This window comes from Theropithecus gelada, chromosome 11 (genome assembly GCF_003255815.1).
Source record: "Theropithecus gelada isolate Dixy chromosome 11, Tgel_1.0, whole genome shotgun sequence".
NCBI classification, from domain to species: domain Eukaryota; kingdom Metazoa; phylum Chordata; class Mammalia; order Primates; family Cercopithecidae; genus Theropithecus; species Theropithecus gelada.
Window position 1 is genome coordinate 73475341 of NC_037679.1, and position 26444 is coordinate 73501784.

Here is a 26444-nt window from a genome sequence, read left to right on the forward strand (position 1 = left end):
CTCTCTCTTCCTCTTTTTTATAAGGCCACCATCCTGTGAGATTAAAGCCTCACACTGAGGACCTCATTTAACCATTTTTTTTTCCTATCAGTTATCCTGTTTATTATTTTCACGTAACATTTTAAAATTTTTTTGTTTTGGGGGAATAGGTAGTGTTTGGTTACACGGATTAGTTCTTCAATGGTGACTTCGGAGATTCTGATACACCCATCACCTGAGCAATATACACTGTACCCAATATGTAGCCTTTTATCCCTCATCCCCCTCCTGCCCTTCCCTCCAAGTCCCTATATCAAGGGGAGTAGTGGAAGGGGGGTGAATGATAAAAGTCCCTATAAGCCCATTATTTCAGCCACCTAATACCTAATAATAAGCAATTGTTACCTCCATACCAACTAATTAGCAAATCCCACTTTAGAAAGCATGCCGGTAATGAGAGAATTGAACATTGGCTCCACCTGGGCAATAGCAAGATCTACTGATCAATTCTGCTGTTTGCAGAAACTTTAGTTTGCAACAGTCAAATCTCACTGCTCTCTCTGTATCAAGCAGCTATACCTGCATCCCACAGACAAGCTCTGACAAGAGTCTGGGCCCCCCCAACCCCAACACGAGGGGGTCCTGAGTACCTCGGCTGGCCTTGGGTATCAGCACCCACAGACCAGCTTTTCCCCAGCTCTGCCCTTCTCTCACGTTCTGTTCCACGTGAGCGAGTGTGATGAATGACGCCATTGTCGCCGGGTCTGGGTTGTAAAACGTTACAAGGGAATATTGAAATCCATGGCCAAACTGCATCCTCAGCCTCCCTCTAGCTAATGAACACCCCGGAGAACGCTTTCCACCACAGCTGACTGAATTGGCCTTTTCACGGGAGCAGGTGGTAGGGGCGCTGGCATGTTCGGATTTTTGTGTTTGTTTGTTTTCCCCTGGTGATCCTTACCCAATTTCTGGCAGCCTTTTTCAAACAACTAAAGCAGTGCACTGGGGCAAGGCAAGGGACTGTAAAATCTCTCTTCTCTTGGAGCAAATTCCTCTTCTCAATAGTATTTTAATCTGTGATTAAAATTTAAAAAGGGGGCCACATCACCCCTTGAGAGCTTTCTTGATTTATTAACATTCTAATAAACTTGAGGAAGTTGTTCTGATCTAACATGCGTGAACACAGTAGGGACTGCCGAGGGCACACCCAAGGCTGGATTTAGCCTAATGCAAATAGTAAATAATCACTGGCCTCTTCAAGTCTGCCAAGTGCTTTCTCAGTTTACACTACACCAGCAAGCTGGAGAAGGGCGCTGGGTACCATGTTGCTGATGAGAATAAGGGGACACAATGTTCTCACTTACAAGTGGAGCTAAAGAATGTGTACAGTGTGGGCGTAGAGTGTGGAATAACAGACATTGGAGGCTCGGAAGGGTGGGAGGCGGCTGAGGGATGAGAAATTATTTAATGGATACAATGTACACTATTAAAGTGATAGTTACACTAAAAGCCCGACTTCACCACAATGCAATAGATCCATGTATAAAAGCTACCTTTGTACTCTCTAAATTTATACAAATCTCAAAAAAGAATGGGGGTGAGGGCACAAAGAGGTTATAAAACTTCCCCATTGCCGGTTTTTTCTTTTGTTTGTTTTTAAGACAAACTCTCACTCTGTTGTCCAGGTTGGAGTGTGGCGGCGTGAACATAGCTCACAGTGACTCCAAGCTCCCGGGCTCAAGGGGTCCTCCCGCTTCAGCCTCCCAAGTAGCCGGAATTGTAGGCATGTGCCACCACACCCAGCCAACAGTTGTATTTTTTTTCTAGAGATGGGGTCTTGCTATGTTACCCAGGTTGGTTTTGATCTGGCCTCAAGTGATACTCCCCTCTGCCTCCCAAAGCACTGGGATAATAGGCATGAGCCACCTTGTAAGGCCTAAATTTCCCATTGTTGACTCAACCAGGGCTATATGACTTGAGGGATGCCAAGAAATTCAAAGGCACTTCTCTTTCTGGCCTTAAGTACCCACCACTTATAAAAATTTTGGTTTGGGGCCTTGGGTCCCCCTTGTTAAATCTGTAGATAATATAGTATCAGAGTGGTAGCATCAAGCTCAGGCTCCAAAGTCAGGCCACGTGAATGTGCCTGCCTTCAGTATCCAGCCACGAACTTGACCACTACGTTGCTGGCTAGGTTCTCCCTTTTCCCAAGCCTCAGTCTTCTGTCTGTAAAATGTGGATAATAAAATAGCCACCTCTTTGGGGTTATAAAATGAAATGATGCACGGAAAGGCTTAGCATATATATATATATATGCACACACACACACACACACTGGGGACACATTGCTCAATAAACACTATTTTGTAAATATACATTATTATATTTTGGAGAAGAGGTTCCTAACCAGCAAGGGCTTCCAATGGGTATAAATACCCAACAATATCAAATATTTAGAGCTGGTCACTTTTTCTAGGAAGAGGTTCACATTTGCACTGGCTACTCAAAAAGGGTCTGTGATTCAAAAAATGATTTTGACTCAAACTATAGAGATGGTTTGGAAATCATGGGGAAGATTCTTGGACAATTCATGACATCACCCTTTGTCTCAGTTTCCCTGTTTGCATAACAGAGAACAAAAGGCCTATCTCACAGGGTAGGTGTGGATCCTGTGGGTAAAAGCTAGATGTAAAACTACAGACATAAAAGGACAATTCAAGCTAAAGTTGGTTTGTTTGTTTGTTTTTGAGATGGAGTCTCGCTCTGTTGCCCAGGCTGGAATGCAATGGTGCAGTCTCAGCTCACTGCAACCTCTGCCTCTCAGGTTCAAGCGATTCTCCTCCCTCTGCCTCCCAAGTAGCTGGGACTACAAGCGCCCACCACCACGCCCGGCTAATTTTTGTATTTTTAGGGGAGATGGGGTTTCACCCATATTGGCCAGGCTGGTCTTGAACTCCTGACCTTGTGATCTGCCCCCCTTGGCCTCCCAAAGTGCTAGGATTATAGGCGTGAACCACTGCACCTGGCCTCAAGCTAAACTTTTAATGAATTTATGGTAATCATTCATCAAATAGTCTAGTACTGAATTGAACAGCTCAATATTTTAGTCCAGTCTTGTAAAACTAACCATTTAAACCAGCTTAACTATGACTTAGGTTTAGCCTTTTCTTTTACATGATTTTGGAACCGGGGTAGGGTGGTAAGAAGGAGTCTTCTGAGGCCTCCGTCCTTCTGGAAGCTGGAAGGCTACAGCTTTCTCAAACTGCTTTCTGTACCAAAGGGATTGTCTTGAGGCATCTTTTGTCCCAGGGAAAATCATGTGAAGGCCATTGATCATTCAGAAGTAAGCCAAGGACTTTCTGGTGACCTTCGCTTCTGACGATGACCTTGGCAAAGTCACCCAAAGCAACTATTTCTGAAGGAATGCTGAATGTTTTGTGTACTAATAGAAAAGTCTGCCTCCTTCCCTGTTCAAAACAACTACCAGGTAGCGGGTCTCTTGGAAAAGAAAATCTTAATGTGAGGATACTGATTAGTGGAGTTGGGTGGTTGGGGGACATGGCTTAGGGTGGGGATGGACAAAGATGAGGAACTTCCTCTAGGGGAGTTGGTTTCAAGCGTGGCTGCATAGCATCGTCACCTGGGGAATTAAAAATACATGTACTGACACCTAAACTCACCCCCAGGGAATTTGATGTTATTGTTCTAGGGAACAGCATGGACATTGGGAGTTTTTAAAAGCTTCTCGAGAGAAAGAAGTATTCCACGAAAGGTATACACTGGACGATCCTATTTATAATGAAATTCTATAACAGACAAAACTAATCTATAGTGAAAAAAGGTCAGGACATTGATTGTCTCTGGTGAAGAGAAGGAGGCAGGGAGTGACTAAGGAGATGGGAAATGAGAGAATTTTCTGGGGTGATGGAAATGTTCTATGTTTTGGTAGGGGCTTAGGTTTCACAGGTATGTGCATGTGCCAAAAAGTGAGAGGTGTACTTAAGATTTGTGCATTTCACCCGGTATAAATTCAACCTAAAGTAAAGGAGTGTGAACAAAAATTGAGTCCTAGTTAATGATGTGCACACTGAAGTGTTTGGGGTAAAATGTACCCATGTCTGCAATTTAATTTGAAATACATCAATAAAAAGAAGAAGGGAGGGAGGGAGGGAGGGAAGGACGGAAGCATGGATAGATGAATGGATGGATAGATGAATGAATGGAGGGATATGTGGTAGGTCAAATATATAGCAAAATTTTAACTGTAGACTCTAAGCAGTGAGTATATGGGCACTCATCGTACAAGTCTTCAGTGTTTCTCACACACCTTCGATTTTTCATAATAGAACACTGAGGGGAGAACTACAGGTAATTCTAATGTTCAGTGTGAGTTGAGTACTAAGTAGAGAAAAGGGTTGCCTTTTATGTAAAACAGCCCATACATGGGCTTTGTTTGCAGAAATACAATCACGTGTTCATCTGCATTCTCTAGTGGTCACTCATTCTCTAGAACCAAGGGATTACCCGGGTGTGACCAGGGGACACCTCCATCAGAGCCACTGGAGAAAATTGTTGAAGGGCAGTTTCTGATCCATCCCTGGAGCCACTGACTCAAATCTCTGAGAGTGAGACCTAGAAATCTTTTTTAACAAGCCCCTCAGGTAATTATGATGTCTACCAAAAGTTTGAGAAACACTGCTCAATTGTGGATGAATGAAACATACAATTCAATAGTGGTGAAAAATATCCCATTAAAAAATGGGCAAAAGACCTGAATAGACATTTCTCAAAAGAAGACATAAAATAGACAAGAGTTATATTAAAAATGTACAACTTCACTACTCATTGAGGAAATGCAAATCAAAGCCACATGAGATATAGCACCTTATACCTGTTAGGATGGCTATTATCAAAAAGACAAAAGATAACAAATGTTGGCAAGGGTATGGAGAAAAAGGAATCCTTGCACACTGCTGGTGGGAGTGTAAGTTGGTGAAGCCACTATGGAACACAGTATGGAGGTTCCCCAAAAAATTTAAAATAGAACTATCATCCAGGTGCAGTGGCCCACGTTCTGTCATCCCAGCACTTTGGGAGGCCAAGGCAGGAGAATAACTTGAGCTCAGGAGTTGAAGACTAGCCTGAGCAACATAGCAAGGTCTTGTCTCTACTGAAATTGAAAAACATTAGTAAGGCATGGTGGCACGTGCCTATAGTCCCAGCTACTTAGAGGGCTGAGGTGGGAGGATTGCTTGAGCCCAGGAAGTGGAAGCTATAATGAGCCCTGATCATGCCACACACTCCAGCCTGGGCAACAGCATAAGACCTTGTCTCAAAACAAAACAAGAAATAAATAACCAAAAAATAGAACTATTATATGACCCAGGGATATACGTATATTCCTCTTCTAGATATACACCCAAAGGAAATGAAATCAGTATCTTGAAGAAATACCTACACTCCTATGATCATTGCAGCATGATTCAAAAGAGCTAAGATATGGAATCAGCCTGAGTATCCATGATACTCAGGATCCATGAGTGGATGAATAGATGAAGAAAATGTGGTGTGTGTCTATATATATAAACACACTCTAGAATACTATTCAGCCTTAAAAATAAAGAAGGAAATTCTCTCATTTGAGACAACACGAATGAACCTGGAAGACATTATGTTAAGTGAAACAAGCCAGACACACAAAGATCAACATGACATGACTCACTTATAGGTGTAATCTAAAATAGTCAAACCTATAGCAGTGGAGAGGAGAATGGTGGGTGCCAGGAGCTGGGGAGAGGGGAAGTGGGGAGATGTTGGTCAAAGGGTACAAAGTTTCAGTTATGCAATAGACGTAATTCCTGGAGAGATAATGTACAGCAATGTGAATACAGTTAACAGCACAGTATTGTGTACTTAAAATTAACTAAGAGGGTACATCTTAAATATTCTCTCATACACACACACACGAAAATAAAATGGTAACTATATGAGGTGCTGAATATGTTAATTAGATGGATCATGGTAATTATCTCATATTTACATATATTAAACTATTCCAAGTTGTATAACCTAAGTATACACACTTTTTGTCAATTACACCTCATTAAAGATGAGGAAAAACATGGATGAGTGAGTGAGTTGCTCCCAGCCCTGTTCCTGAATAGCAGATATGCTGGGGATGGGTTGGGTAGGGGTGGGGGTACCTGAGTGGGAAAGCGGGAATGTGGGAGGGGGTGGGTTCTAAGCATCCATGCCTTGATAAATAGCCATGATCCAAGATGAGATCCTTTCAGAAAAACAACTCAATTTTACAGCTTCACTTAGGCTGGCTCAGCTCCCCAGACACAACCCCTCTCTTGTTTTACATTAAGGCACTGCTTCCCTGGAGGAAGCTGTGTGGCTAGGTAAATTACAACCCTAAGAGGGGAGTTAATGCCATCTCCAGAAGGTTGTCTAACATTGTCTGGAAAACCACTTCTCATTAATTGGGCATTCAGATTACCTTTAACCACAAGCAGGAGAACACAAAAGTGCTAAGCCTTCAGTTTGAAAAATGATCATTTGAGGTTAAGAGCTGAAAATTAATTTAAAATCAGGAAGGAAGGAATAGAAGAGGGAAGGTTCAAATAGAAGAATTTTAAACTTTTAGGAGACCCAGGCTTCATACATCCCTTGAAATTGTTTGAATTTTTTTAATTGAGACAGCATCTTGCTCTGTTGCTCAGGCTGGAATGCAGTGGCATAATCATAGCTCACTGCAGCCTCAGACTCCTGGACTCAAGCAATCCTCTTGTCTCAGCCTCCAGAGTAACTGGAACTACAGAAACATGCTATCACGTCCAGTTAATCTTTTTTTTTTAAAATCTTTATCTTTTCTTTTCTTTTTCTTTTTCTTTTTCTTTTTTTTTTTTTAAGAGACAGGATCTTCCTGTGTTGCTCTGGCTGGTCTGAAACTCCTGATCTCAAGCAATCCTCCTCCTGTCTCAGCCTCCCAAAGTGCTGAGATTACACACATGAGCCACTACACCTAGCCTGAATTTTTTTTCTCTATTCATATATTGTGAGTCTTTCAGAGGGTCTCTTGCTTTAATTAGATTTTCAAAAGGAGTCTTGCACCTATTTTCAGAAGCCCTACCCTAGAGGAACAAGGTAGAGAGGGTGAAAATAAGCACCCATAGTGGCAGGTGAGGTTGGTCAGTTCCCAATGTGGCTGTGTAGAGTCCTCTCAATAATCAAACTGGAGCTGAGTAATGGGTGGGCTTCAGTCTGACTGAGACATCCTGGACTCCAAGCTTTCCCATCCACTCTCTGGTTGGGTGACTCAGATCCCAGTCACCCCAAGCAGAGCCTCAAAATACCCCTTACGTTCAGGGTCCATGCCCCCTGATGCTGTCTGCAGCACACTAAGAGAGCAAGGAAGTAAAGGGAGCTTTATTTCTTCCATGAAGAACTCTGAGGCCAACCAAGCCCCCCAATCCATCATCTACTAACCCCCCTGAAAGTGCTCCATAAATACTTCTTATGGTGAAAAGACCAGTCATTGATTATGGCCATTCTGTGTGAGGTGAGGTGAGGTAATAAATACCGAGATGAAGGACTTCGCTATTGCTTGTTCATATTCTGGGGTTTACGGTTACAAGAAGACGAGCAGCAGCCCAGTTTAGTGGAAAGGGGGTTCTCTCCATCCTGAAGAAAGCAAGCCTGCAGCCAGGCAGGCCCCTTCATCCAAACTAACTGTGTGACCTTGGGCAAGTCAACCTGGCATCTGGTTTCACCAGACCATGGACTGTATCTTAACACCTACCGGCGACTGAGCATCCCTCTGGACCAGACACCGTGCTATGTGCTTCCGTGCCTGCTGAGGCAGTTTTAAAACGCGTGGAGACATTCATTGACACTCCTTCTAGGTAGAGGACAGAGCTTGTCCTACCTCCTTGAATCTGTTTTCTATTTGTTTGGGTTTTTTTTGGAGATGGAGTTTCACTCTTGTTGCCCAGGCTGGAGTGCAATGGCACGATCTGGGCTCACTGCGACCTCTACCTCCTGGGTTCAAGTAATCCTCCCACCTCAGACTCCCAAGTAGCTACAATTACAGGTGCATGCCACCACACCCTGCTAATTTTTTGTATTTTTAGTAGAGACGGGGTTTCACCATGTTGTCCAGGCTGGTCTCAAACTCCCTGGATCTGAACCCCCCTGAGTGAGTCACATTCAACCAAAACAATGCAGCAGAAGTGATACTACCTGTCCTCCAAGGTGCAGTCAGCAAGGACCAGGCAGCTTCCACTTCCACTTTCCATGAGAAAGCCTGAACACCTTGAGTCTGCCATGCTGGAGAGGCCACATTCTGATTTTTCAGTGGACAACAACGGAGGTCCCATCCAAAAGCAGCATCAACTGTGGGTCACAGGAGTGTGCCAAGCTGGACATCCTGCCTGATCTGCCTTCCGACACCTGCAGCCCAGCCACCATCTGATGGCCAGCAAGAGCTGCACAGCTGAGTCCTTCCAAAAAGAATGGCCCACCAATCGCAGACAAAACAAAAGTGCCTCCCTGGTGCTTCCTGCTTCCCCTTTCACACAGTAGCAACCAGCAAGGCCTGGTCTCTTCACCGTGAGCAGCATTTATGGAGCATTACTGGGGGCTAGCAGATTGCAACTGGAGGGAACTTGGGGACTTTGATGGTCTGGGCGCTCTTTGTGGAAGCGCTGTGGTTGCCTATACCGCTTTCCTCTGTTAGAAGACTCCCAATGTGCTGTGGGGGAAAGTTGCCTCAGGTGGGACACTTTGGCTGGCCTGGTAGCATCACACACAGAGAACAGATGGGATAGTTTGGAAGCCAGGGTATCCCAGCCAGCCCAGCTCAAGCTTGGGAGTCATTTGTTATGCAGCAATAATAATCAGTACACATGCGTTACTCATTTCATCCTTGCAACAGGCCTGGAGGTAGGCTCTGTAATGACTTCCTTTTTACAGATGAGGAAACAGACACTCGGTGGAGTGGAAAAGCCCCGGAGCTGCTCAGTGCAGTAGTCTGGACCCCAGTTCCTGAGCCTGTTTCCGTCCATGGACCCCTGTGTGTTGATTCATCCTCGTATGCCTAGTGCTTGGCATACAGCAAACACTTAACAAACGTTTTAGTTGCACAAACAAATCAGATCAAAAACTGAATAAGTAAATGCATCTCTGGGCCTCAGTTTCCCATTCTGCAAAACGGAGCAGGTGGATCAGATGCTGTCTCCTGGAGTCCCTTCTAGCTCTACAATTCCATGCTTCTAGGAGCAGCTCTCCTCATACCTGTCATAGAGCCACTCCAGCTGGCTTTCAGAGATCTTCAGAATCTGATCCCTACTCCAGCCCCCTAGACTTCCAGACCCCTGCCCACTTCTTCCTTGTTCCAACCCAGAAAACCCTTCTTCCCAACAGATTCAGGTCCCATTCTCTCTACGAGGCCTACTTCTACCCTCTCCATAAAGCCTACTCTGCCCCAGTCCCAGCTCTAGCCCCTTTGGCTCCTAGGAAGTTTAGAACTTGTTTGAATACATCTTGAAGACTGAAGCAAAGTCCAAAGAAAGAGTTGTTCTATGAAAAACCAGGGCCCAGATGGTTTCAAACAGTAATGGCACTCTCAAGCCTTTCTTTGTAGGTGGTTGAGCTTTTATGTGTGTTTCTCAAATTTCTGTGGTTTGCATACTATCTTGACGGCGTTCCCCAAACCTTGATACCAGCCATTCTGCTATTCAGTTAATATTTCCTCTTTAATCAGCCTTAATTCCCCTCCCTTCATAGCTTCCTTCTTTTCTTCCTTTCCTATAACTCAGTGTCATTCTGAGCAATAACATTTATGAAATCACAGGCCTCATGTGTCCATGGGTCTGTGCACCATCTAAAACCTGTAATTCCCGTGCTTTAGAAGGCCAAGACATGAGGACTGCTTGAGACGAGGAGTTTGAAACCAACCTGGGCAACATAGTGAGATTCCATCGCTGGACATGGTTGTATGCACCTGTAGTCCAGCTACTTCAGACACTAAGGCAGGAGGATTGCTGGAGCTCAGGAGTTCGAGGCTGCAGTGAGCTATGATTGTGCCACTGCATGCCAGCCTGGGTGATAGGGAAAGACCCTGTCCTACGTAAATAAATAAATAGTTTTTATTTTAAAAAATCCTTTGTCACCAATCTAAGGGTACTGAAATTTGGGGAAATATTAGTTTTTAGGATTATATATTTTTTTAAGCCACAGATTGATTAACCTGTCTAAATAACACTGACACACCCTTTAATGGGTCTGCTTGAGACAGGATGTTTCAAAGACTTTATGCCTTGTGCTTTCCCATAGCTCCCAAATTTTTATAATAAGCAGTGATTGCTCCTGTAACTAGAAACCATTAAAAAATCTTGGAAAATAATGAAGACATCATCTGCGTTTTCCAAACACAGGGAATTGGGCCAAGAGCTAGAGGCAGGAACGGCCAGACATTTGCCAAGCGAATCCAAAAGTTATTTCTGTGGAATAACTGCAAGGTAATGCTTAACTATCTGTAACCCCACCTCACTCCCTTCTTCCAATTGTTGGAATTAGAGGAAATTTCATCCCTCCTGCTTTTCTCCCATAGCCAGCTGTCACTGGGTGTGTAGGGGACAGGAAACAGGATTACAAGATTAGCAGTGAGCCTGCCATTCCTGCCTGGCTGTTATCAAGGCTGACTCTGGAGAGTCATATTCCCCACTTGCCACTACTGACTACAACCTGGGGGGTGGGAAAATGATCCAAAATAAATTCTGAACAAGGGCAAAATTGGGAGCAGTGGGGAGTTTTCCCCCAAATTAGTTAAATTTTACTGAATATTAGACTAGGAATCAAGCACTCTGTAGGCCTTTGCTCATATAATTTTTACAGGAACCCTAGAAAGTAGAGGCTATACTTATCTATGCCCCTTCTGCAGATGAGAATACTGAGGTTCCATGAGGTTAAATCACGTACTCCAGGGCACATACTGATAAATGCAGAGCAAGAATTGACCCCAGGTTTGTCTGACTCCAAAGCCCTCTGTTGGAACCACTCTTCTTCACTCTTTCTCCTTCCCCAAGGACATGTCCAGAGACGTTGGCCAATGACCTCGTCTACTCCCCCAACCCATCAGTGGTTAGTTCAGCCCTCTGGTTTCTGGGGCAACTCCTAACATGGCCACAAAGACATACATGGCTCTTAGGCTGAGAGGTTTGACTCAACGCGTCAATTACTGGCTTTCTACTGATGACTAGCCAAACCTTCCCTCCATTCCATCTGCAAAGTTCCTACCCATTAAGGACACCTAGTCCAGGCCTCAAGCGATCTGCAATACCTTGACGGATGGTTAGGACAGCCAATGCAGGCCAAAGAGGAGTCATCTGCCTAAATATATAAACAGCTGTGTGACCAGCCTGGGCAACCTGGGGAGATCGTACCTCTACAAAAAATACAAAAATTAGCTGGATGTGGTGGCATGTGCCTGGACACCCAGCTCCTTGGGAGGCTGAAGTCAGAGGATCACTTAAGCCTAGAAGTGAGGCTGCAGTGAGCCGTGATCGAACCGCTGCCCTCCAGCCTGGGCAACAGAGCAAGGCCCTGTCTCAATATCAATCAATCAATCAATCAAGAAGTAAGTAAACAAACAAAATGAACATGTGTTTAGAACTTTAGGAGAGTTGGCCAGGGGCTGTGGATAATGTCTGTAATCCCAGCACTTTGGGAGGCTGAGGCAGGAAGATCACTTGAGTCCAGGGGTTCTAGGCCAGCCTGGGCAGCGTGGTGAAACCTTGTCTCTACAAAAAATACAAATTTAGGCCAGACATGGTGGCTCATGCCTGTAATTCCAGCACTTTAGGAGGCCGAGGTGGGTGGATTGCCTGAGGTCTGGAGTTCAAGACCAGCCTGGCCAACACGGTGAAAACCCATCTCTACTAAAACACAAAAATTAGCCAGGCATGGTGGTAAACGCCTGTAATCCCAGCTATTCAGGAGGCTGAGGGAGGAGAATTGCTTGAACCCAGGAGGCCAAGGTTGCAGTGAGTGGAGATCATGCCACTGCACTCCAGCCTGGGTGACAGAGGGAGACTCCGTCGCACAAAACTAATAATAAAAAAATAAAAACAAACAAATTTAGCTGGGCACGGCAGCGCATGCCTGCAGTCCTAGGTTCTTGGGAGGTGGAAGGATCACCTGAGCCTGTAGATGTCGGGGCTGCAGTGAGCTGAGATCATGCCACTGCACTCGAGCCTGAGCAACAGAGTGAGATCCTATCTCAAAAAAAAAAAAAAAAAAAAAGCTTTAGGAAAGACTCCCTTAATGACTGACATCTGAGCTCTCACGTACCTACACGTGCCCACCTGTCTCTCCTTTCATGGCCGGCTGTCATCCGTCCAATCAGCTTCCAAAGTTCCGGGCCTGAGTTGGACACAGAAAAGCCTGAAGGGCAACTGGTAAAGTTTGAGTGGCTGATTCCCAGGAGGGGTCCTGGTGGGAGACATGGGCTGACCACACAGTCTGTGGCCAGGGAAAGCTTCTTGGAGGAAGGAAAAGCTACAAGGAGACCCAGTGATGGTTCTACAAGGAGACCCAGAGATGGCCTGGTGAGAAGGAGGGGAAAGGGTTTGACGCAGACCAAATGTGTGTTCGAAGGGCCAAAAATAACGGAAAGAACACAAGTTTGAAGCCTTTCCTTTAGCATGAGTGACACATATTAGGGGGACACTGCTGAAGGACAGACCTAGGAGGGGTGGCCAGGCCACATGGGAAGGGCATGGCCAACCAGGCAAGAGTCCAAACCTTATACCAAGGGCAACAGGGGGCTTGGACATGTTCTCCACTGCAAAGAGACCTTGCCTGATTTGTGTTTTACAAAGATCTCTATGGTGGCTGCCTAAAGAAAGTCCCTGGAGGAGACAAGGATTGAATTTAGGTCTCAATCAGTTAGGAGGCTGGTGGCGGCTAGAGTTAGCATACTGGCAGAAGAGGGCTGAATTCTGAGTTATGCTAGAAGGTATGATCAGTAGGACATGGTAACTGGTAAAGTTTGAAGGGATGATTCAAGACACCTTAAATCTATTATTCGCTCCCTGCTCTTGACCTTGTAAAAAGGAGGGAGGCAGTGAGAGATGATGAAACCCTTTGATTGCAGGCTGGAAAGGCGATTTCCCTTCAGCTCCCACCTGCACAGCAGGAACTTGGCGTGTAGGTCTGAGAGGTGACTCTGTTTGGCAATGACCAAGCTATCTTAATGGCAAATCACCATCAGAATGGGATAGGAACAAAAAGTTGGCACTCTGAGCCCAGGGTCATGAATAATTGAACCTCTCTCAGCTAAAACACAATATTTGTTGTCATCTTTTCCACTGACCCTATGACCCAATTTCAAAATGTAGATGCTTAAAACCAAAAATAAATTTTAAATAGCAAACTCAGAACTTGCCTATTTTAGCCACAAAAAGTACCTTGTGAGTCCACGATCTTGAAAGAAACCAATTTATACAAACAGGAATCCATAGGAAACCAATTTATGAAAACAGGAACATGTGCACACATGTACCACACTTCTTGTTTTCTTTAATGTTTGGAAACACGGTCATTGTCTTGTTTTGTTTTTTTTTTAATATTTGGAGACAGGGTCTTGCTATGTTGTCCTGACTGCAGTGCAGTAGTGTGATCATAGCTCACTGCAGCCTCGAATTCCTGGGTTCAAGAGATCCTCCTGCCTCAGCCTTCTGAGTAGCTGGGGCTACAGGAACATGCCACGTGGGCTAGCATTATTTTTTAAAAAGCACGCAAAATTTGACCTGATAAGCCTACTATCTAAAAACAATTTTTCCATTGCATGTATTTCTAAACCTAATATTAAAACCGTAGATCTAAGGTCTTTCTCCCTTTCTGTTCTTATAGGTCTCTTATCTTTCTTTGAATGAATATATCTGTCTATCTGCCTGACTCTCCCTTTCCATGTCTTCCAGAAAGGATAAGGAAAACATCCGAAATGATCTCATTTTGTTTTGAAACACTAAACCCACCAAACAGAAAAAAGAGAAAACACTACACACACACACACACACACACACACACACACAAAACACACACACAAACCTTCTTGGTCAGAGGGATCAAGATGTATTTCTAATTTGCTTGCCATATGGTAAGTTATTTTGGAAGCACATCAAGAGGTAGAGAGAATGTTCTACAAAATTGGCAATGCTTGTACAATCCTTTCAAATCAGACCAAATTCCCACTATGTACATTTGCTACAGCCCGTTCTATTCATCATATCAGCAACTATGACCACAGGATATGTAAAAATACCGAGCAATTTTTAGCACCAGCTTCCAATCCTCCAGTGCCCTGGACACCACATGGTGTCAAGTTTGTCTGTATTTCACCCTCAGGAAATCAAGTCATTAACTTCTCTTTCATTTACCAAGAGCTGTTGCCAAAAAAAAAAAGCATTCATCGGCTGTGACTTATGGGAAGAAAAAGAGAAAGGGTTTCCCTACAGGGAGAGAGACAGCAGAGAAAGAAGAGAAAGCTGTACCTTCTGTTCCCTGGGAGAATGGAGAATGCCAAACTCTTTGTACCTTCTCTCCACTAGAAAATGTATTCTCCAGGTTGCCCAATGGTGCCAACCACATGTGAGGGTTAGCAAAAAATGGGACAGAGGGGGCTCATTCTCCCCATTTCTCTGTGCCTGGCATTCTGTGGGCAGGAAGGCTGGTGGAGGGAGGTGCTGGGTTGCTGCTGGCTTACCTGGGTAATTTGAGGGGTATGTGTGGAGGAGAAAGTTGAGGAATCCGCTTTCCTACCTTTGCATTCTTGACATTCTGTGCAGCTCCATGTCATCACTGCCCCGAAATCCTTTGGCAAAGGGATTATTCTCGATCTTTAATTGCGTGATCTGAAGGAAAGAGGGAGAGAGAGCAAGCTGGTTTTCACTTGATTGCTGCAAGACCACCTCGGGACATGAGCTAATAATAAATGTCATGGAAATGCAGCCTCTGGCAACCGAAAGAAGCAAATTAAGCCAGTCACGTCAACGGGACCCACCACTTCATTCAAGTGGAGGCTTTGAAAAATGTCCTCCATTGGACAGCTTTTAAAAGGGGAAAAACACCTGGATTTGGTTTGCCCATTAATTGGAGTCATACTCTGCATCATTCCAGCCGGGTTCTTTTTTTTTTTTCCAATCTTGCATTTTGTGTTTTAAACACCATCTAGGCCTCAATACTCAGTACCCCCTCCCCTTTGGAAAGCTGTGCATGCTGACATGACTGTTGCACATCCGGCAGCGTGGTAACCTGTCTTTGGAAGGGTTGACTCCATCGTGTGTTTCTGCAGAAAACATGTCTTGATTATTGCATTCAAAAATTCTATTATGCCTCTTTTCATGTTCATTTCATAGTTTTGCAGATAGCGTTTGCTAGCTGTGGTGGAAAATGGTGTCTAATGAAATAAGCACCAATATGTATAATGATAACATATATAATAGCTACTGAACAGCACCAAAGCTCTTTAATGTCCAAAGCAAAGAAGAGAGGGTTCTATCTTGGAAATCTGTGTTGCAACATACAAGGCGTAGTTACAGAACAGGGTCTTTTTACACATTTTGGTTCCAGGCCCAGAACTTTAATTTAATCCATCAACACATTATATTAGTGTGAATGTACAGTAGCAGACCCAGGTGACAGAATGCATCCATATGGAGTTTGCTAGAAGTATTTCCTAAAAAATTGCATGTGAACTGAATTTTCATAGAGAACATAGAGAATCATGCTATATACATGAGAGCAGCATGACTCAAACTTCGGTCATTCAGAGTTTTCTTTCACTATCATTGCCATATCTATACAGTGTCTGTACACTGGCTTAATATTTTTATTTAAGTCAAACCACTTTTAATTGACATTTATTTCACACAAATATGATGTCAGTTCTTTGTATGACAAACTAGAATCACTTGCTATTCAATAAGAAGAAAACAAACATATGAAATTGTCTCTACTCATACCCAAAGCTTGCCTTCTCTTTGTTGCAAGTGGGAATTAGACACTTTTGGAGTAGTTAACACAAACCAGTACTGAACTGAGACTCCCTCTCTAATAGAATACTAGAAAGATAATTTTAAAAAGAACAACTTTCAGCCAGGCATGGTGGCTCATGCCTGTAATCCCAGCACTTTGGGAAGCCAAGGTGGGTGGATAACTTGAGGTCAGAAGTTCAAGACCAGCCTGGCCAACATGGTGAAACCCCATCTCTACAAAAAATACAAACAAACAAATAAATAGCTAGGCATTGTGGCAGGCTCCTGTAATCCCAACTACTCCAGAGGCTAAGGCAGGTGAATCACTTGAACCCAGGAGGCAGAGGTTGCAGTGAGCCGAGATCACACCACTGTACTCCAGCTTGGGCAACAGAGCAAAACTCCATCTCAAAAAAAAAAAAGAAAGAAAGAAAGAAAGAAAGAAAAGAAAAGAAAAAGAAAGAAAGAAAGAAAGTTTCTCTGTGATTTCATCATATTCAAGTATCCCTAAAAATCATCTAGAGTCTATCCCAGTAGTATAGTTACAGATTTAAGAAACTATGCTTGATAAATGAATGTACCCTCTAATTTCTTCATTTGAAGAGAGGAGGAATTCTTGTCTGTTCTGCTTTCTGGAAGAGATGACCTACAAGGTTTACCTCTAACCCCAAGACTCTATATTGAAAGTAAAATTATTGTATGTATGTGTACCCATGTGTATTCACCATAAACACAAACATACAATTAATATTTTAAGATATATGATTCCAACTATACAACATTCTAGAAAAGGCAAAACTGTGGAGTCAGTTAAAAGGTCAGTGGTTGCCACAGGTTGGAAAGAGGGAGGGATGAATAGGCAGAGCCCAGAGGATTTTTAGGGTTGTGAAACTACTCCCTATAATACTATAAAGGAAGATACACGTCATTATGCATTTGTCCAAACCCATGGAAGGTACAACATCAAGAGTGGACTCTAATGTGAACTATGCACTCTGGGTGATGATGATGTGTCAATGTAGGCTCATCAACTGCAACAAATGTTCCACGCTGATGCAGGATGTCCATGGTGGGGGAGGCCGTGCATGTGGTGGGGAGAAGCTATAGGGGAAATCTTGGTATGTTCTGCACAACTTTGCTGTGAACCTGAAACTGCTTTAAAAAATGAAGCATTTTTGTTTTGCTGTTTTGTTTGGATATGGGGCCTCAATCTAACACCCAGGCTGGAGTGCTGTAGTGCAAACATAGCTCACTGCAGCCTCAAACTCCTGGGCTCATGCAATCTTCCTGCCTCAGTATCCCAAGCAGCTGGGACCACAGGCATGCACCACCATGCTGGGCTAATTTTTTTTATTTTTATTTTTAGTTTCAGTTGAGATGAGGTTTTGCCATGTTGTCCAGGCTAGTCTGGAACTCCTGAGCTCAAGCAATCCTCCTGCCTCAGCCTCCCAAAGTACAGGGATTACAGGCCGAGCCACTGTGCCCAGCCAGGTTTTCTTTGTTTGTTTGTTTGTTTGTTTGTTTTTTGCTTGTTTTTGTTTTCGTTTTTTTTTAAATGGAGTCTCACTCTGTCACTCAGGCTGGAGTACAGTGGCACAATCTTGGCTCACTGCGACCTCCGCCTCCTGGATTCAAGCGATTCTCTTGTCTCAGCCTCCCAAGTAGTTGGGATTACGTGTGCCTACCACCATGCCTGACTAATTTTGTATTTTTAGTAGAGAAGGGGTTTCACCATGTTGGCCAGGCTGGTCTCAAACTCCTGATCTCAGGTGATCTGCCTGCCTCGGCCTCCCAAACTGTTGGGATTACAGGCATGAGCTACCATGCCCAGCTGAGCCAAGTATTTATTTATTTATTTATTTATTTATTTATTTATTTTGAGACAGGGTCTCATTCTGTTACCCAGACTGGAGTGCAGCGGAGTGATCATAGCTCACTACAGCATTGACCTCCCAAGCTCAAGTGATCCTCCCGCCTTGGCCTTCCAAAGTGCTGAGATTATAGGCATGAGCTGCTATGGCTACCCTAAAGTCTATTTTAAAATATTTTTAAAGTATCCGTGTGTGTGTGTGTGTGTGTGTGTGTGTGTGTGTGTACACATTCTCCCTCCCCCAACCTTTTTTTTTTTATTTGGATTTTCAGAAAGACAGAGTCTCACTATGTTGCCCAGGCTGGTCTTGAACTCCTGGGCTCAAGCAGTCCTCTAGCCTTGGCCTCCCAAATTGTTAGGATTACAGGTGTGAGCCACCACACCCAGCCCATTTTTGTTTAACTGTGTCTATTCCTTTAGCTTTCAGATTATTTATTTATTTATTCTTTATTTTTTGAAACAGAGTCTCACTCTGTCGCCCAGGCTGGAGTGCAGTGGCGCGATCTCGGCTCACTGCAACCTCCGCCTCCTGGGTTCAAGTGATTCTCCTGCCTCAGCCTTCCCAGTAGCTGAGATTACAGGCGCACGCCACCACACCTGGCTAATTTTTGTATTTCAGTACAGACAGGGTTTCACCATGTTGGCCAGGCTGCTCTTGAACTCCTGGCCTCAAATGAGCCACCCGCCTTGACCTGCCAAAATGCTGGGATTACAGGTGTGAGCAGATTGGCCTCAGATTTTTTCTTGACTCATCTGAATGAGTAGAAAAATCTAAAAAATCCTTTTGGAAAATCATCTTAAGATGTGTACTCCTGCATTCACTTGTATTTTAAGAGTCTAAACACCCAACACCTAATGGGATTTTCTTTCTCACGCAGGCTTTATCACAATGAAATTTCACTCAGTTGACCATAAATCATCTTTTAATGGACTTGCAAAAAGTTAAGGAGAAATAGGTCATTTAAAAGTGGATGAAGGACATCTTTTCCTCCCACCCCCCACCCTGCCCCATCCCAGTCTCAGAAGTAAATGTCAAAGATGGTGAGGCTGTGACACCAGCATTTAGCAAGGATCTGAGCATCAGAATTAGTGCTCAGTCCATGATGTCCACCGAGAACTCAGAACAAAAAATTGCCCCAAGGAAAGAAGAAAAGGGGGAATTTTATGTTATCAGCAAAAACCTTTTGCTCAAATCCATTCCTTACACCTCAAACAGATTGGCTATTCCTAATCTTGTGCTTACCATCATAGCTTGCAAAAATATGATTGCACAGGACAAGCACATTTCTTATATATTCACTTAGGTATGTTGATCTTTACGTGTAACTTCTTTTGGAAACTGATTATAGATGCCTATATGACCTAAGAATTACCCTTGAGAAATGTCAACATACAACATACATTATCTGCAGGTCAAAATATCTGTCCACTCACATACTACAGCCATGTTTATTAAATTCCTTTCCTAATATGCTGTGTGTTAGATCATGGACACACAAACTGATACACCTGGATTTTCCAGTTCCACCAAAAGACTTCAGTAAAACTTTCTTCTATTCACCATGCAAATGTACTCCCTTCAAAATCAACATAAAACCGGATATCCGGGAGAGATTTGGGAGTGGGGGAAAAACAAACATAAATACCAGCTCCAACTGAGACAGAGGTTGTAAAAATTAATGAGAATAATTGTTGTGAATTCTTGCTTTTGAAAAAAATTTTTAAAACCCTCACGAGGACCAAAAATCTTAATTATGTCTCTCTATTAAGGGTTCATTTCCTGGTCCCGACCAGAAAGCTCATACCTCATAAATATAGACTCCTTACACAATGATTTAAGCAGGAGGAAAATGCCTTTTAATGGCAAAGTTAAGTTAATATCTGGGGATAGACATTGCTTGCATACACAGCCATTGTTGCAAGAACAGGGAAATGAAATGCCCACGTGACGTTTTTTAACACCTAAATATTTCTAGGGATTGCTCTGGGAGCTGCTGACAACTGCAGTGAAAACTTTACAAAAACGTGTTTCACAGAATGAATGTCGCTGGGGAAGATTTGAGTTTTTAAATATCTTTTTCAAGCTGTCAACCACCTGGGGAAATAAGTCCCAAATCCAGTCCGAGATCACAGCTGGGCTGAGGAAATGTGTCTCGTCATTAGGGGCCCTGTGGTATATGGGTATGTGATTGCAGCCTAAGAAACGAACCCTGTAGCATACCTATCTCCACCTGGTACCTACATCCAAGGAGAGAAAGATCATTCTGAAGGCAATGGGCCCTTTGACCGTAAAAACGGTGGCCCTTAGTTTTCCAAATTGTCTTGGCAATTTAATCACATGCATTGCTTTTCTTTCCCTGCTCATTTATCCAAGGCAAAACGCTAGACAAATAGTCCTTGAATTGATGACATGATCAGGGAATGAGCCAACTAAACCACAAAGACTAATATTTGCAGTTGTTTTTCAACCACAGGAATAAGAACTTATTTAAATTCCCAGTCTTTCAGATTCTAAACTAGCCAGGAAGTTAGAATGAGTAAGCAAAGAGTTTTCTGAAGTCTGTGTTTCGGATGGAATCGCCCTGTTAATAAACTGATCAGCTAACTAGTCAATCAAGGGTCTCATCAATCATTACTAATGCTCTGCGCTAGCTCTCTGCCAGGTCCCGCATGACACGCTTGCCGGGAATTATCTCATTGAATCCTCACAACAACCCTATGAGGTGAGTTCTCTTATTATCCCCATTTTACAGGTGCGGAAATGGAGTTAAATCATTTGCCCAAAGTCAAATAGGTTTGAACCAAAGCAGTCAGCCTCCACAGTCATCCACCTTAACCCTATGCGATGGTGAGCTCAGCTGGCTTCTACCCATGAAGTCAGAAGTCTCAACACCCGGTCCAGGTGGGACAATAAAGTAGCAAGACTGAGTCCACAAATCACATGCAACCCTGGCCCGCTTATTTAAATCACACATCATATATCCATGTGGGAAATGTTTGCAGGGGCCCTGCACTTGACTGGGAAAGTGCACAGTTTTGGATTTGCTCCTGAAAAAGAAAATCGGTGTCTTTGGTGCTCTAAAGTAAGAAGTGGGGGAGGGAAACCGAAGGTTGTCTTCCATGAAATTTCTCTCCCGGATGTCAAGGAATCTGTCAGGCTGGCTAAACAGACCTTTATGCACAGCTCAACTGGGCTCCCTGACTCAATCAATACAGAAAAGAAAAGCAATTATGGTGTGTGAACCCTTAGTGTGGCCATCAAATACACATATATCCAAATGCATATTTGAAGACACACATTCTTAGACACATGATTCCCTACATTGTGCTAAAAAAAAAAATTCACACATACATACCCCATTGGGCAGGCAGGCATTCATGCACATCAATCACTAAATATGTGCATTGGGAAGACATTTTTTAAATAGAAATGTAAAGGGTATTGGGCATATTCACAAATGGTTGCAGTGACAGTTTCACAGGTATACATATATATATACACAAGAAGCTTATCTAATTGTCTATTTCAAATATGGCAGTTTATTGGATGACAATTATGCCTCAATAAGCCTGTCAACAGAGAGAAGGACAGAGGGAGCGAGTTTTCCCACATCTATCCATACCTGATGAGTCTTAAGACCATAAGCATAAGCACACAGAATTTAGGGTGTTTCTTCCAAAGGACCTGAGCACTCAGATGGCTTTTTAAGCAGGTCATTTTAATATGTCTACCCCTTCCTGTTCTCCTGTATGAACCTGAGCTTTCTTGGGGTAGACGGGGGAAAGATATGATATATTTTTGGACCCCTGTCTGGTTTGAGAGCATGTAAGTATATACATATATAGGAAGAACTGAGTTTCCTTATTGCTATTTTTTTTTCCTGGGACCATCACCACAAAGCTAAACACAGGTTTACAGCAACCATTGAGGGAAACAGGTTTCAAGCAGCCAGACTCAGATTGGCCTGAAATAGTTTTACATCTTTCAGGGCATTCGACCCTCAGTTTTGCTCTTGCTGGTTCAAAAAGTGGAAGGATACTCAGAAAAATCCTCCTACCCATTTAAAAAGGAATGGTGTGTTGAGGGGAATGAGTTTTCTTTGCAAGGGCAGGAAACTCTCTCTCGACCTGGGTTCCCAGACAGGCCTTGTGGCCTGGAAAGACTGTCTATCACAGCTTGACCAGTTCACAGACAATCTGGATTTGGACATTACCCACAGCATTTTGGAACAGTCCCGGCCTCAGTTGGGGCATTCTCTGCCAAGCCAGCCTGCACTGGAATGAACTTCGAGGGGTGATGGGAGGATTTGGGGTGCTAAGCCTACCTCTCACCCTTTTCTGGCCTCTCCTGTCCGGTTCCCAGCTCCTGCAGTTCCCCCTCCACTCCAGCCTTGCTGGTGGGGACAGGAACTATGAAGGAGGTATTGGGGGGTGGGGGCGCACCATCCCCAAATCCATCTAGGTGACCTGCCCTCAAAGATCCCATATGGACCCCCCTCCCACCTTGCCCTCCCACAGCCTTCTAAGCCCAAATCACTGCTTAATACTCCTAACAGTCTACAACCCTATGAGGGCAGGTGTCCCTCCCCCAGCACCTATTGTTTGCCTCTCCAGATTTTAGATATTTTCATAACAAGGCTTAGGAAACATTAAATCCCTCCTGCCACCCGCAATAAAACGAATCCACAAGCACTTGGGTATCTAAGGAACAGAGGTGAATCCTGACAAGTGGAGACAAGCTTTCTCCTAAGGAAAAAGAGAAGATCCTCCCCCTACCCTCCAAGCTGCCGCTATAGGCAGCCTGCTCCAAAGTTGTTGTCAAGCTTTGAAATGCCGAAACCAGTGCCTGGATTTTGAACCTCACCGGGTCTGACTTTCACACAATCCATCCAGCAGCATCCCGCCCCGACACCAAACTGCAGCCACCTTCTCCCAAGCAATTCAGGTGTGCCTCCCCTCACCAAGCTGTGGTTCTGCAGGCTCTTGTCTAAGTCCTGGGAATGTTATCCCAAGCTGCTGGTGGCGCAGGTTGCTCTGTTTTCATTTTAACAAGGCAAACCTTGCTCAAGAATGTGGTCTGGAGTCAGTGATTTCTGAAACAATTAGGGAAGCATCAGGAAAGTCCAATCCTAAGGATCCCAGCAACTTTGCCACCTGCACTGTTGCCAGTTGAGTGGCAAAGTTGGGTGCAGTGGCTCATGCCTATAATACCAACAATTTGGAAGACCAGTGTGGGAGGATCACTTCAGACCAGGAGTTCAAGACCAGTCCTGGCAACCTAGCGAGACCCTGTCTTTACAAAAAACAAAAGTTAAAAATTGACTGGGCATAATGATGGTGTGTGCCTATAGTCCCAGTTACTCTGGAGGCTGAGCAGGAGGATCTCTTGAGCCTGGGAAGTCAAGGCTGCAGTGAGCCATAATTGTGCCACTGCACTCCAGTCTGGGTGACAGAGTGAGACCTTGTCTTGGAGGGAAAAAGATTAAAAAGGCGGAGAGGAGAAAACTGACCCCAGCAGAAATGATGGCCCCAGAAATGAAACGGCAGCTCCAGAGCCATGCAATAAGCAACCTTTCTTCCCGCTAGGCATTTCATAAGGTCAGTGGGATGCCTTCTTGTGGCATTTGAGTGTGTGGCCCATCTACGGTTTGACAACTTTGTTTCTAACAGGTGTGGGTGCATACATGTGGTTGTGACTGTCATGCCAAGCCCATGGATATACTAAAAACAGCTGAAACTCTTAGGCTGCAGCTTTGTCCCCACGCCAGCATCCTGGGGTGGAAGTTAGTGACTGCTGCCATTCAGAGGAGCAAAGTTCCAGCAGGAAACCCTTGCAGATTCATGCAAAAGAAAGAGCAGATGGCCCCAGGCACCGGTTCCCGGGCTTCGGGCTTACCTTGTGGTTCTGGTAGGAAGTCACTGCTATAAACGCTGTCTCAGGAAAGACGTGAGTGCAGAACGCTGTATTTTTTGAGCCAAATCCATTATTTTCATCTGCTTTCACGATGTGTAATCTGGGCTGGTATTTGTGCATGGAATTTAGAATAATCTAAAAATAATAAAGAAAATGAGATTGTAAGAAAATCAAAACTCCCTTTGTCTCCAGATAAAACCCTGCTCCCCACCCTCTAAATTCGCCTTGTTATATCGGCTCTCGAAAAATAGGTATTTTTCTTCTGTTTTGAAAAGGGGCCAGGGATTTCATTAAAAAGAAACATTTCAAAAATAACAATTTCCAACTGAAAAAACCAGGGTAATATTCCAGGAATCTACCCAAGGCACACAGAGCAGTAAATCAGAATTCTTAATAAAGTTTGCTTAATAAATTAACTCCCTGCATAGGGCACTTCCCATCCCCAACGGGAGCTAAGCAAGTCTGGATCGAGGAATCCACGTCTGGAGGGAAGCCTGGATGGCACTTTTGGATTGACGGGTGGTGTGAGGGCACGGGGACAAACAAACAACAAACCTGCAAATAACCCCCACTCCCCAAATCTCTAAGGGATGCAAGAGAAGATACCAAGTGTTTGGAAAACTGAAATTTATAAAACAAAAAAGTCACCAGTTCACTGCACAGCCTTTTTCTGAGGCTTAGGGTGGGTGATCAGACCTCAAATCTGAGGCCTTTGTTTGGAGAACAAGCAAAGCAGAGTTAGTGAAAAGAGAAGATATTTGGGGGGATGCAGGTGATCTGCCCTCCAAGGACGTCAGCTCATAAGGTGTGGGGAGGAAGCACCCCCAACACCCCTCAAAGAAGGGGCTTGAAAACTCCCTTTCTCCAGCTTTATCACGTTTCAGGATCCATAACCAGAATTATCTCCACTCTTGACCCCAAACAGAACGGCTACATCTGCTTTTTCAGGAATATTCTCTTTCTACTTCCTATCTTCCCCATATTTAGGGGTGCTCCCAGGGACAAGAGGGGTCCTAACTGCTGTAGTTGTGCTGTTATTTTTACAACCACCGTTATCGTTAGGAAGAGGAGGAGGAGGAGGACTTCCAGGCTGCGCGTTCTTGCTGGAGCCAGGGCTAGTCACAGATGAGCAACCTCACCAATAAAACCGGGTTTGTTGTTCTGATGAACTGGGTTTTGATGCTCCCGGGAGGCTCTTAACGCTAATATTTACCAAAACGCTCTGATACATCCCCACCGAACGTGCGAATTGCCGCGTTTAACAGCCTGAAAATCTAGCCTGCCTTTTCCCGGGAGCTGCGGAGGTTGTCTCGGTGACTTTGATTATTTGCATTGATGACCCTGGGGCAGGATTCTTGGACCAACCCCGGAGCCCGGCCCCAAGCGGGTGGAGGTAGTTGGGGGAGGGGAGCCGCGGCCCGGGCGGGGGAGGGACGAGGAACTCTCAGGCCCCGCGGCTGCCCGACCCCGGGCCGCGCGGCTCTAATCTCCGGCCGCCGTGGCCCGGCCGCCTCCCCGGCCGATAGCGACGCCGACCGGGGCGGCGTGGCGACAGAGAGACTCAGCAGGGCCCCGCTGGCCGCCACAGTCCCCGACCGGCGGGGCCATCGGCTCGGCTTAGCCAAATTGCTTTGACGGCTGGGGACAGTGTGGAGACAGCAGCGCGAGGGCGATCTAATAGCTCCTAATTTCATTAGGGCGGCTCTGAATTAAAAGTCCGGAGTTTGGGGTGGGAATGCCTGGCTTCTAGGCAGTTCTGAGCAGCTCCGAGTCCCTCTCCCCAGCTGGGAAGGGGACTGAAGCTGGCAGGGGTGCCAGGAATTTGGTGGTGGGGTTGTGCACCTTCCTCAGGCATCCGCCCCAGAGAGACCCCAAAGGCACTCCAGAGGAGCAGAGAAAAAGCTAGGAGCTGAAATGAGTGGGAACCGTCCCACTTCCCAGCGTCAAGGACCACGCAGGACCCCACCCAAGGCTCGCATCCTCCAGAAGGAGCCAGCCCAGAGATGCAAGTGGAACCGTTAGAAATGGCGCCGGTTTTCCCTAGTGCTGGTAAGGTATCCGCTGGGGACTGGCAGATACACAGTCAGAGCGGGTCAGCCAACGCCCACGCAAGCTGAATTTACAGAGCACCTCCTGGGAAGTCCAGCAAGAAGAACTCGTGGGCAAAACACCAGAGTTTAACAGAGCGCCTCTGCATTTGCCTGAAAATGCCTTGGTGCCCTCCCAGCAGGCTCCACAGAAAGGGAATGGTTCTTTCTCCTCTTCACCCACGTGCTGAGAGCTGCATTTACCCATCAGTGGGGACCCTGGGGATCCTCTTCCCCTTCCAGATCCTGGGGACTTCAGTGCTTCATCCCCAAGGCCTCAAAGGAGCAGATTTCTCGTTCGGACCCTCATAAACCATCCTCCCCGCCCTCTTGACAAAATTCATTCCCTCCCAGCCCCCTCCTTTCCCTGAAATTGGCGACCATGGGCCTATCTGTTGTTCCTCTTTGAAACTACAACCTTACGGGACAGGGAACCCCTTTTGTAACTAGAGAGACCTAGCCGCAAATCTCTGCTCCCAAATATAGGCTGTAGGACCTTGGCAAGTCACCCCCTGTCCCCTGGACTCTTCCTGTACAAAAGTTATGCCTCTCTG

At 44.9% G+C, this 26444-nt stretch overlaps 1 protein-coding gene across 3 annotated transcripts in view; it reads right to left on the reverse strand.

Annotated features, from left to right (window-relative positions):
- Nucleotides 1–26444, reverse strand: part of TBX5 (T-box 5) — a 55236-nt gene that overhangs the window by 16686 nt on the left and 12106 nt on the right. For all 3 annotated transcript variants that reach the window (XM_025402235.1, XM_025402234.1, XM_025402233.1), the window contains 2 exons: nucleotides 23786–23938; nucleotides 14806–14897 (listed from right to left, as the gene is read on the reverse strand). In XM_025402235.1, the coding sequence (XP_025258020.1) occupies nucleotides 14806–14897; nucleotides 23786–23938 (245 nt within the window). The remainder of the gene's footprint in view (nucleotides 1–14805; nucleotides 14898–23785; nucleotides 23939–26444) is intronic.